The sequence below is a fragment of the Rhipicephalus sanguineus genome, chromosome 11 (assembly GCF_013339695.2).
Source record: "Rhipicephalus sanguineus isolate Rsan-2018 chromosome 11, BIME_Rsan_1.4, whole genome shotgun sequence".
NCBI classification, from domain to species: Eukaryota; Metazoa; Arthropoda; class Arachnida; order Ixodida; family Ixodidae; genus Rhipicephalus; species Rhipicephalus sanguineus.
The window spans coordinates 133,455,099-133,468,446 of NC_051186.1; the positions used below are offsets into that span (position 1 = coordinate 133,455,099).

Genomic DNA, 13,348 nt, shown 5'->3' on the forward strand with positions numbered 1-13,348 from the left:
TGTGGTGAGGGCCAACATAACAGGGCATCAGTGTTTCACATTGACCAACACGTCGGGATGGTAACCACAGCAAGACCAGCGACCCTGGAGAGTACTGTGCGTCGCAGTGTCAGCGATCGTAACCACATTTTTTATTAAACTGCAAGGCGAATAAGCAACACCGGGTGACCTGGGGGGTGATGCCAGCATGGGTCAGTGCATCACCAGCATAGGCAGTCGATCAGTTTGTGTCAGAATGGAGCATGGTGTCTATGGGTAACGGGGAGTCATAGCCAAACCATAGGTAAAAAGGGGAAGATCCAGCCGTGTCGTCATGTGAAGAGTTGTATGGAAAGGTTACAAAAGGTAGGTTGATGTTCCAATCTCAGTGGTCCTCGGAGACCTAGATTGCAAGCATATTTGTTGGGGTACGGTTCAGGCGTTCGGTGAGGCTGTTCGTTGGCAGGTGGTACGCTATAGTGAACTTGTGGTGGGTCGAGCAGGATCATAGGAAGTCGTTGTCTACTTTAGAAAGGAAACAGCGGCTGCGGTCTGTGATCAACTGACGTGTAACACCATCACGCAAAATGATGTCAGAAAGGTTGAAATCGGCTACACTAGTAGTGCAGCTGGTGGTAAGTGCTCATGTGACGGCATACCGCGTTGCATAGTTGGTAGCGACAACGATCTATCTATTACCGGTGGCCGACACGGGAGAAGGTCTTAGAAGATTGAGGCCTACGCGAGAAAATGGCTCATCTGGTATGTCAACGCACTGACGGCTGCCAGCAGGCAATAGCGCAGGTGTCTTGTGCTTCTGACAGAGGTTGCACACCGCAATGTACTGTCACACAGAATGGCAGAGGCCAGGCCAAAAGAATCGCCGACGAATACGGTCATACGTGCGTAACACCCCTAGGTAGACCTGTGCGCCGGTCCCAATATCGCCGGCTGCGGCGCGCCGTTGTTTCTCCAGTGGTGGCACGTGAACGGCGCGGGGTTCATCGGATCGACGGCGCCGTGGTGCGGGGGGGAAGGGGGGTATATTCAAGAGCTGGTGGGGAGAGAGATTTGTCCCTTGAATTTTGGAAAAAATCTGTTTCACCAAAAAGGCGAAGCAGTGATAGCGATACCAACATGTCATAATGCCATATGAACTAAGGCTAGCACCTAACTCTTTTTGGTGCGATCTCGTGTAACTACAAAATGCTCGTATATGGGAATACGGCTGCTCCTGGGAGAGAAGCGGTTTTCGTGCAGTTTGACGTATCAGTGGTCACAGCACGAAATGGTGAGATCACAGTGCGTAGAAGGGTATACGAGCCATTTGCTGATGTCTGTCGAGATAGCCTGCACCAGCATTCGCGACCGCACCCTATAGTCAAAATTCACAATTGCTGCTCAAGCCACGCACCCCCCCCCTATCACCGGCGTCCCTTCATGCTCCTTCGCCCAGTGAAAGATGGGCGGGGCATTTATTTTCTGCTTGTGGAGCAATCGACGGAGGACTCGCACGTGGGGGGATGTTATCGAGTACACCCTCCGTGCGATGGAGATGGCCAGCTTGTTTCATATCTGCTTCAGCTGTGTTCCTCGCCAGCGCTCGCAAGTTTTTACTCGTGGGTACAACATAGAACGTGCGGAGCGATGTTATCGATACGGAACATGATGGCGACGGTGAAGACCAGTCCAGAGTGTCAATATAATTGTTATCGTAATAAAAAAATATATATAAAAACTGTGGAAATGTGCTCGCCTTTTTTCTAACGAGCTATATTGTCTCCACTGTAAAAGAATTCATCCGTTGGAAGAATAAAACAATCCGACGCCTTTTCCATTGGTTTTACTCTCGCCTTCACTACCCTTCTTGCAGGCGATATCTCCTTGCCACACATTTCTTCATAAAGCACGCGTACAATGTCAGCACCAAGCGTTGAGCCAATCAGGATTTCACGCTTGTCAGCTACACCCTGTTATCTCCACTTGCGCAGTTGGAGGCGCACAAAATGGAGAAATCAGTTGATTGGGCACATTAGTCACGTGAGACAAGGAAGAATGGGTAGGCGACTGCATGGCAAAGTAGGGTGGGAGACAATTCACAACTAATATTTCTCGTGTATGGACCAATCGAGAGTACGTGCCCTAATGATGTCACATAAATCACCATTTTGGAGTCACGAAGTGCACCAAAAAGACAAGAAATGCCAAGAGAGAAAAACGCGCTCGATTTTGTATCTTCAGTGGCCATTTTGGGGCCCTCTAAAAAGACAGGACATGCAAACACGGACACAAGAGAGTAGTCAAGACATCACAAATGCCGCTAACAGCTGAAAAATCGTACAGCGGTGGAGAAGAAGAGACACAGATACTTATCTGCGCATTCCCATGCAAGAGGCGATACCTATCAATGAGGTGCGCGTGGTGCTTGAGAGGTAACTGTTCACTCTCTTGTGTCCGTGCTTGCACGTTGTGTCTTCTTAACATGAATACCTACCAACTAGCTCAGCTATGTGTCACACTAAGTTTTTCGTTGCCTTTACTTCTATATTTATTTGTCGATTTGCTCGCTTAAAAAATTAAAGGAAGAAAGTGTTGTCATGATAAAGGGGCACGGGGCGCGCGCCGGACAGCGCAAGGCGTCGATGGTGTGCGGGGAATGGAAAAATACCCGATGGTGTGCACCCCCGCCACGTCGACGCAAGCCATTGGCCGGAGGAAGGCGCGTGCCATGCGACCCGAACTGAGGTGCGGAACCCCAGAGGATCAAGCAGTCATTGTTCGGTGGGGTCGTCGAGGAGCAAGGTGTAGCAAGCCAGCGTCGCACCCGCGACGGGAGCAGTAGGGCCTCGTTCTGGGGGCAGCGGCACGAGAGGCTCGGGAGGGTGGCCGTCGACCTTGGCGTCATCCAAGTGAGGCTCCCCGGGCTTGCAGCAGCCCCGTCACAGCAGTTCGCAGGGCACCTACGGCACTCCCACAGCACGGCGAGACGACGACGACCCACGGACTGGGGGCAGCGGCACGAGAGGCTCGGGAGGGTGGCCGTCGACCTTGGCGTCATCCAAGTGAGGCTCCCCGGGCTTGCAGCAGCCCCGTCACAGCAGTTCGCAGGGCACCTACGGCACTCCCACAGCACGGCGAGACGACGACGACCCACGGACAATCACCAGAGAGCCACATCGGCAGTTTGACCCGGTGGCACCAAGAGGATAGGCCGAGGGTTAGGCCTAACCGGACGAGACGACGTTCTCGAAGAAAGACCGACGGGTCAGCGACGAGGACGACTAGCGAGGCGGCAGCTTCGACGACGGCGACTCCCAGACGTCGAGGAGTAGCGTCGACGGGACTCAGCGTCGACTTTGGCGCGGAAGCGAGGCGACGGACTCACGCAAAGTAAGAACGTTCCATTTTGCATCGCTAGACCGTGACGCCATAGTTGCCAGACTTTCGGGCCACTCAGGCCGAGCCTAGTTAGAAGTGGTTATTGTATTCAGTTGTACCGCTGGACGTTTTTGAATATGTTACTTGTAATTAATTTTTGGTGTTAACTTCTTGTTTGCGGTGTTGTGTTATATAAAGTTTGTTTGCTGTGACACCACGGTCTCCGGCCTCGCTCTCTCTCCCGATTCCATTCCGCTTTGCAAGCGCTCCCGAGATACGTGACACAATAAGTGGCGAGCCTGTGCCAGGATTTTTCCAGCGTTTGGCCCAGTCACGTACCGTCGGGGGTTGCAAGGATGGATTGGGAGAAATTGGCGGCCGTGGCCAGAGACTGCGAAATGGACAAGGAGGAGACGATGAGATTTTTCGAGAACGCTCAGAAAGAGCACGAAAGAGAGTACGAGCGCGAGAAGGAGCGTGCGCGTGAGCAGCATGAGCGTGAGGAGCAGCGCGCGCAGAAAGAGCATGAGCGCGAGAAGGAGATCCTCGAGCTTAAGCTGAAGCTAGCCGAGGTGAACGCTTGTCCGCGCAGCGACCCTAGTAACGCGAGTACTCTCACGTCAGCGTCGGCCAACTCGCCTATTCCCAGGCCGAGACAAATTTGCCCGCGTAAACTGATGGCGCCCTTCGATGAGCGAAGGGATGATCTTGATGCATATTTGCATCGATTCGAAAGGATCGCTATTGGGCAAGGCTGGGAGAAGGGCGAGTGGGCAAACGCTCTGAGTTTGTGTCTCGTGGGAGAGGCGTTAAGCGTGTTTGGCCGCATGCCAGCAGAAGAATCTCTAGATTACGATATAGTTAAAAAGACTTTATTAGAGAGGTTCAGGTTGACGGCTGAAGGGTTTCGGGAGAAGTTCCGAACGTGTAAGCCCGAAGATGCAGAAACTGGCAAGCAGTTTGCGTGTCGGCTGGCCAATTATTTTGATCGTTGGGTGGAACTGTCTGAGACAGAGAAAACGTATGGGGGTCCGTGACAGAATGGTTGGCGAACAGTTCTTAAATCGGTGCAGTGATAAATTAGCTGTATTTTTGAAAGAAAGGAACTTGCACACGGTGGAAGAGATGGCCAAGCAGGCTGATCAGTTCATGGAGGCACAAGGGATAAGAAATTTGGAAAAAGGCGACAAGGACAACAGTAAGGAAGAAGAGACCAACAGTGAGGCCCCAACGGGTAAACAAAAGGCACAGCAGCGGTGTTTCCTGTGCAATAGACTGGGGCATATAGCTATGAGCTGCCGCACAAGCACTAGTCGACAAGAATCCCACGTGATATGCCAATTGTGCCAGAAAAGGGGGCACAAAGCAAACGAGTGCAGGAATAGACCGTTAGAGCATACTGCATGTGCAGTAAGGTCAGAAGAGAAGGAAGAGGTAGTCGGTGCTGTGATAGATAGGTCGGAAGGGGTTAATATGCCAGTGGTGGAAGGTAAAGTAAACGGCAAACGGGTAACGGTATTGAGGGACTCAGGAGCAGATACGGTGTTAGTGAGGAGAAGCCTGGTGAATGGACGAGATTTCACGGGGAGAGTCGGAACTGTGGTTTTTGCAGATGGGTCCAGGGTGAGACTACCAGAGGCCAAGATACGGCTGGATACCCCTTCTTTCGTAGGAGAAATTATGGCAAAGTGTATGGAGGATCCAATTTATGACGTTATCTTAGGAAATAGGCCAGGGGTACGAAGGGTGGACGACCCAGCGCAGCAAGGTGGCTATGTCAGGCCAAGAAAGCAGTACAGGAGAAAAGAGAAGGCAAACAAAAGCCCTGAAAGCTCAGAAGCTAGAGAGAAAAATGTGGGTGGCGAAGGACAACGCGAGAGTAGATCGCGAATTTTGGAGCAGGTAGGGGTAACCTCAGAGGAGTTCTCGAAAGAACAAAGGTGTGACAGAACCCTGAGGCACGCGAGAGATAGGGTTGGCCGTAAACGTACAAGAGAAGGGTTTAGAGACGGAGTGTTTTACGAATCGATTAATGATTTGATTTTCCGGAGGTTCTGGAAAAGCGGAACACTCGTCACACAATTGATGGTGCCAACATGTTATAGGCAGGCAATCTTAGAATATTGCTACGCGAGTGGGTTCAGAGATGCAAAGAACCTGCGATGAGAAGTGACGAGAGAGGCATTTTGGCCAGGGATATATAGAGATGTGAAGCAATTTGTGAAAAGTCGCCAATGAAGCTATTGGTTGTGTCATTGTGAAGTGTGGTACCTTGATATGGATTATAGTGTTTTGGACAATGAACATGTGGTGGGTAGAACCAAGGATAGTGGTGTTGTGAAGTGCAGACAAATTGTGAGTGAAAGCGTGCGATGATGTGGTGAAGGGAAAGTGAGCCTAAGCCAAGCAAGGAAAAAGCACGCATCACAAGCTACGGGACACCATCAGAAGAGCAGAGGGCCGTAACCCCAAGGAGGAGGATGAAAGCAGTTTTTTACGAAAAAACTCTTCAAAAGGGGGCCCAATGTCATGAGTAAAGGGGCACGGGGCGCGCGCCGAACAGCGCAAGGCGTCGATGGTGTGCGGGGAATGGAAAAATACCCGATGGTGTGCACCCCCGCCACGTCGACGCAAGCCATTGGCCGGAGGAAGGCGCGTGCCACGCGACCCGAACTGAGGTGCGGAACCCCAGAGGATCAAGCAGTCATTGTTCGGTGGGGTCGTCGAGGAGCAAGGTGTAGCAAGCCAGCGTCGCACCCGTGACGGGAGCAGTAGGGCCTCGTTCTGGGGGCAGCGGCACGAGAGGCTCGGGAGGGTGGCCGTCGACCTTGGCGTCATCCAAGTGAGGCTCCCCGGGCTTGCAGCAGCCCCGTCACAGCAGTTCGCAGGGCACCTACGGCACTCCCACAGCGCGGCGAGACGACGACGACCCACGGACAATCACCAGAGAGCCGCATCGGCAGTTTGACCCGGTGGCACCAAGAGGATAGGCCGAGGGTTAGGCCTAACCGGACGAGACGACGTTCTCGAAGAAAGACCGACGGGTCAGCGACGAGGACGACTAGCGAGGCGGCAGCTTCGACGACGGCGACTCCCAGACGTCGAGGAGTAGCGTCGACGGGACTCAGCGTCGACTTTGGCGCGGAAGCGAGGCGACGGACTCACGCGAAGTAAGAACGTTCCATTTTGCATCGCTAGACCGTGACGACATAGTTGCCAGACTTTCGGGCCACTCAGGCCGAGCCTAGTTAGAAGTGGTTGTTGTATTCAGTTGTACCGCTGGACGTTTTTGAATATGTTACTTCTAATTAATTTTTGGTGTTAACTTCTTGTTTGCGGTGTTGTGTTATATAAAGTTTGTTTGCTGTGACACCACGGTCTCCGGCCTCGCTCTCTCTCCCGATTCCATTCCGCTTTGCAAGCGCTCCTGAGATACGTGACAAGTGTACTAGCGCATCGATATATATTACTTATCTATATTATTTATCTATGCACAGTGTACTAGGTTCAAGACTCCACGAATATGCTATCCAGCGAGTTGCTTCGTCTCCCTTTAAGGCTGGAGGACGCTGCAGCATTTAGGTCAGGGAATACTCGTGAGACTTCTGGAGAAGAGAAAGATACAACTTCCGGAGAGCTATTCTCGATGTGTCCATCTAAAGGAGATGTCGACAGTCCATTTCTGCAGAGCACATTCAGTTTTTCGAAAAAGCGGTGAGCCGTGGTGTCACTTTGCTCTCGACCACGTCGACGCACTGAACCCGCCAGCACATTCCCATCGCAAGAAAGATGTGAACAAAATGTACAGAAACAGGAACTTGTCAAATCTGAACTTGCATATGAATGTGTCCCAGATGTTTGAGAACGATGCAGTGAATGTGCACCGACCTTCACAGGTGCGTTAGACGTGCAGCCACATTAAACCTAATTCGATGGTTAATGCGATCAGAGTTTATGCAGTGCCTCCGAGATGTACGCCCAAAAGCAGATCTCTGTGGGCTGCATTCGATGCGTTGAAGAACATTCCGTCCCTCTCATTTTTGTCGAGAGTTGTGAAAGCTTCGTGACATCAAAATGAGGCTGAGGAAGAACCGGAAACGGGGGGTGCGCTGCTCGCCATACTCCAGTCAATCAACGGCAGCCAAAATGGGCAGTCCACTAGGGGGACACATTGAGAATAACTCCCCAGCCACAAACAATGAAACAGAAGCATGCTGGGAGTTGTGACCATAGCATGGAGCAAGAGGGGGCAGCGGTGTCGGAGGAGGTTGACTTGTAGACGCTAGGCACGCGCACTCGCCATTCTTTTTTTTTTTCCATGAGCCCACCACAAAAAGGAAATGAAACAGGAGCATGATGGGAATCATGACACGAACCTGAGAAGACAGTGGCTTCAGAGGAGGTTGTCTTGTAGACGCTAGGCGCGCTCCCTCCTAAATTTTCTTTCTCCATGGCTGAAGCACGTTCCATCCCTTTAATTTGTGTCGAGAGTTATGAAAGCTTCATCACTTCAATCAATATGACGTTACTGAAAAGAACCGGAAACAGAGGGCGCGCTGCTCGCCGAGCTCCCGCCAGTCAGCGGCGACTGAAATGGACAGTCCATCACATGGACGTGTCGAGAGAGCTCTCTCGGTGAAGCGGTGTATTTTATGTCCACATTTCCCATTCATGTTAAAAGAAAAGACAAATGGTGGCGCACCGCAATTATTGCGCGACGGCGGTGGCGGCGTCATCACTCTTGGGACTTCGGCGGTGGCATGAGTGGCGTGAGCAAATACAGGCGGCGGCGGTGGCGTGGTGCAGCGGCGCACAGGTCTACCCCTAGGTGTCTGGCGGTGGGTGCATTATGAAGCTGGGCCAAAACATCCAAGCAGAGAAGTGCAGGAACAACAAGCAAAAGCTCAGCACCGTCAGGGCGAGCGTTGTAGCAGTGCAAGGTGTCGTGAAGGACGAACCCCTGTAGGGAACGGTTGGGCTGTGGAGACTGCAGACTATTTATAATAGGCCGCAAAGATGAGTCGCGATGTTCAGCAGCTACGTTGACGAAGTCGGTAATGGAGAGAACAAGTGCTTCATGTTCATCTTCCGTTGTTTCAGGGGGACTGACTGGGTGCTGAGACAAGCAGTCAGCATCCCTGTGATGTTGTCCAGATTTATAGGATACAAAAAATGTGTACTCTTGCAAGTGCAGCTCCCAGCGACCGATGTGTCCCGTGGAGTCTTGAGCAAGGAGAGCCAGCAAAGTGCATGATGGTCGGTAATAAGCGAGACGTGTCTGCCATACAGGTATGGTGGGAATTTTATGATGGCCCCAATGATAGCTAAGCACTGTGAGTAATTTTGTTCTGAAGGCGACATAAGGCGGCTTGCATATGCGACTACGCGGTTCATGCTCTGTTGCTGTCGTGCAAGCACTGCGCCTGTGCGATGGCCACTGGCATTGGTACGAACCTCCGTAGTGGCAGATGGGTCAAAGTGTGCCAGAACTGGCGAATTGGTGAGGATGGCAATGAGCAACGAGAGGGCTTTGCTTGTTGTTGGCCCCAGGTGAATGTGACGTCCCTTTTGAGTAGGCATGTCGGAGGACGGGCTACTTTGCTGATGTTCTGGACAAAACGACTGAAGTAGGAACACAGTGCAAGAAAACTGCGGACGTTCTTGGCCGAGGCGGGGGAGGGGAATCATGAACTGCACGCACTTTTTCAGGGTCTGGTTGTACGCTCGCAGCATCTACAAAATGACTGAGTGCGCGGAAGAAGATGCACATCTTTTTTAGTAATATGGTTGAGATGGCGGTAGTCAGCACAGAATCTCCAGCTGTTGTCCTTCTTTTTAACAAGTACAATGGGGGAGGACCAGGGACTGGAAGAGAGTTCGATTATGCCCTTATGAAACATTTTTTCCGCCTCCAGTTATATAATAGCACGCTCTGGGGCTGACACCCAGTAGGGCTGTCTGTGAATGTGTCGAGCATCACTAGTATCAATGCAATGGGTTACCACAGATGTCTGGCCCAAATTATGGTCGCCAAAGTCAAAGATGTCGTGGTAGGAAACGAGGATGCTGCTGAATTGAGCTTGTCTAATATCATCGGTGTGAAGTGGTCGCAGAAGGAACGTGATGAGAATGACTGCAATGAAAAGTCTGGTGGCGAATCTGTGTCAAAGTGGAAACTGTATGGTCCGCCAGTGGTGTCAGGTGCTCAAGTGATATGCTGCATGGAAGAACTTGCGCTGAGAAGCCAAAATTGAGGATGAGAAACAAAGTTTTGCAGTGCCATGCGAATAGAAGAGGATATTTGCCGACATTAGTGTTGGGTCCCAGTGGTTGCTGCTGCTGATGTGCTCATACAAAGCCAGCCAGTTGTCGATGTCCACGCCACTGGTGCCGTTAATGTGTCAGGATCACAGGGGGTGCACCAAAACGATCGGCTGTGGGCCTGATGGATGTTGTTCACACCGGGTTGCTTGGTCTATCATCGTGGTAGCAGCAATGCGTCCGTTGCGACGGTTCAGTTCTTGGTGCCGTATAGCGAGTCGTACCCCGCACCCTCCACCAACAATGTTAAGGGGAAGAAACTATATACACAGGGTATATTCAACAACAAAAGCATGCAACGCTGCTGCAGTCCAAGTGCATTCCACTCAGCACTTTTTCATCGTCATTCTCTGTCATTTCCAACCGTGACAATATGTAAGGAGCCATTTCAAAAGATTCACTTGTGAGTAGTTTCTGTGGTCCCTGTCTCATCAGCGCTATGGCTTCAATGAATGTAAGCAGCCATTTCACCCGTCTTTGTATGCATGTGAATAGTCCCCCTCTCTCCTTTCCCTCTCCCCATAACCTTTATTCCTTCTTCGGCGTTCAGCTGCTCGAGCTAGACAATTACAGTGGTGACCACTGCTTTCTTCTTCCTTTTCCTCCCTCCTTTCTTTTTGTAGCCATTTCCTCCAATAAACAACCGCTTACTACTACTTGTCATGTTGAAAGCTGCTGTACTCAATGATGTGTAAGGTCTTGTGCTGTTTGCTGCAGTCTGGTTGTCACCTGTGCCTCGGTCATCGCATCGCTGATGGAGCATTAGGCCTAGCCACCTATATTGGCATTCCACTTAACACTCTCCCAGAAGGTCTCCCTTGTGAAAGGGTACTTAGCTGCACTTGTTGGTACAGTGCAAACATAGGGTGAGATAAGTGACGAACACCACTTTCTATGTGCATTGAAATACAAAATTAAGTAAAGCTCTACTTCATGGATCAGCGAGATGTCTCAAGAGAAGGTGTTCTGGTCTCCGTAATAAATAAATATATTCAGTGCTCGGGATGCACACTGCACTTGAAAGGAAAAATGTATGGCATATTGAAAGGTTGTAACAAAGGTTTTAATTCTGGTGGATCTGTGCTCGTGTCGCTGTGACTAAGTTCCCACAGACATAGACGGCAGTGGTAAAGATTGTGTATCCTGCACAGCGCTTGGGACACAGGGAGGCAAGGAGCAGCAGTCTACATCAGAGTCCCTTCTGTGTCCGGAAGCGGCAGACAAGCACCACATGCTCACCAGTCGACTACGTGAGGCACCGGAAGACGATCGTGCCTGGCTCGACCTGGTGGCCTTCCAGGACGAGTACGTGGCGGCCATGGAGGAGGCCTCCGGAGTGTGCCGCACTCTCGGGTCAGTCCCCTTCGGTTTTTGGGCAAGGATGACAGTAGTTCTCGCTTGTATATGTCCACTACAGCATGAAAGCTTCTCGAAACAATCTCTTACTCCACCAAAACAGCCAGGCTAGGCCCTAGTTGGTTGTTCCGAGTTGAAATTGGCAACATGCTACTAAGAAACACACACAACAAAAAAAAACGATGCAGTAAGAAGAAGCACAAGGGGACAGGACAAAAGCACTTGTCCTGTTCACTCGTGCTTATTATTGCATCGTTCTTTTTGTGTGTTTCTTAGTAGCATGCTGCAAATTTCAACTTTCTTACTGCTCCAGCAAACCCCATTCAATCACTGCATGTTCCCTAATCTCATCGTACGCCCCAATCTCCTGCTGCCTTTGAATGCATCTCTCTCTCCAATACCTCCAGTCGTGTGCTTATGACAATGGACATTTTTTTATTGATACAGCGACCTTTTGTAGCTTCTGAAAGTGTAATGTCATGAGAAATTGTGCAGAGAACATGTGCAGTTGCACTAGTGTGGACTTATTGGCTGTCAGTGCTGTTCACGGTCTGTTGGGCTTTGGTTTCTGGTTGACATGTGCAGTGTGTTATGGCGAGTACTGGAATGTGTATTGGCATTAGTCTCCTCATCGTGGGTGTCTTTCGTAGCTGACATGACGGCCAGCTCCAACTTGCTGACAACCACCCGCAGGTCAAAGTTCAGGCTCTTCTTCATTTTGCTCTTCTTTTGGGCTGGACTTTCACTTGACCTTACGCTCATATAGCTGCAGATGTTAGGCTGGAGATCCATGTCTTGAAATTCGGTGTCTTCAGGCCACATCATTGCCATGCAAGGAAGGCCCCGGTGGGCATGGACAATGACTGCCTTCCATCTGGCCCCTGCATGACCACACAAGGTCTTTCCTATGCTGTATAAGCATTATTAGTACCCGTGTTTTCTTCATTGGTGTAGCTCGTCACTATTGTCACGTGGCGGTGACGTTGGAGAAGGCAGCAGTCGGCGGGCTCAAGGTGAAACATTTTATTTGGGCGAACCTGTGCCCGGTAAACGAGAAGTCAAACTGCAACCCATACACGCTTACACTGGTAGTGGCGAACGGAGCGTCAGCTGTCGACAACCTGATCTGTGGTTAGGTGTGTCGGCATTTATACATGCAGCATCGAACATTCCAGCCTCATCGCTGGTGGCCGCGTTAGTTCCAGAGTAGGCTCAGCTGTTTGTGTTTCCGCGCTCAAGCCTAACAGATGATCGTAAAATAATCTGGTGTGTTCCCAGACATTCTGGCACGGTTTGCGCCAGTAGTAACGAGAGTAAGGGGGTGTTAACATAAGAGAGAGAGAAAACTAGAGAGAAATAAAGGGAATAAAGACATGAAAAGATAGAAAGACAGAGACACAAAAAGGAGAGAAAAAACAGAGAGCAAGGCAGAAAAAGCAAGAATCCGAGAGAAAAAAGAGATAAGAAAGAGGAAGTGATAAACAGAGAGAGAGAGAAAAATAGAAAGAGAGAAAGAAATAGATCAAAAAAATAAATAGGAAGAAAGAGATAGAAGAAACGGAGAGAGAGAAACAGGGAAGGCCTTCAGGCTTGGCACCACTAGTGTGAAGCTGGCATTATTTTTTTGTCTGGGCAGCATGTTACGAAACTGAGGGCAGCTGCTACAAAACACGATTTTTTATGCTGCAAAATGCGCTCCAAAATGCTCTTGGCCCCTCCTGCCACTGGAAGTGGTACAGTGGGCCCAAATCACCTACCTATCAGTATCACTTGCCAATATCAATAGAGTTACCAATCAACAATATTCAGCACATGGTCACTAAGCGTGTATCTTTTAAGTAGTCCTAGTTTACGCTCATGAAAGTTATTTGTCTCCACTGTAACACTTCACACGCAACCATCCAAGTAAATATACGTGCAGTAACATGCAAGTGCGCACAGTCTCTTGACCCTGACGAACCATACCTTAAAGGGGCCCTGCAACACTTTTCCAGCATGATCAGAAAACGCTGCCGATCGGTAGTCGAACCTCCTGAGAACACGTGAGCCAAACATTATAGTGCAGCACACTGCCTGGAATTTACTATTAATTTTCAAAGTTGGCTAGAAATAGCTTCTTTTTACAAATGAGGCCATATACCCAAATTCACGGCCATTGGCTGATTTGAGCACTGTGAGCTGCATAGTTACCGTGGCCGCCACGTGCCCATGCGCATGCTCGCGATTGCATTGAAAGTAAGCTGCACGTTCAAAGAAAAAAAAATGCGCAGCTTGCACTAGTGGCGCAAGGCTCGAACCATCGGTGGAGCTAGTG

The 13,348-nt window shown here is 50.3% G+C and overlaps 1 protein-coding gene across 3 annotated transcripts in view; it reads left to right on the forward strand.

Moving 5' to 3' along the window:
• The window catches only part of LOC119374555 (nuclear exosome regulator NRDE2), a 308,639-nt gene that overhangs the window by 62,194 nt on the left and 233,097 nt on the right, over positions 1 to 13,348 (forward strand). For all 3 annotated transcript variants that reach the window (XM_037644704.2, XM_037644702.2, XM_037644707.2), the window contains one exon: positions 10,830 to 11,031. In XM_037644704.2, the coding sequence (XP_037500632.1) occupies positions 10,830 to 11,031 (202 nt within the window). The remainder of the gene's footprint in view (positions 1 to 10,829; positions 11,032 to 13,348) is intronic.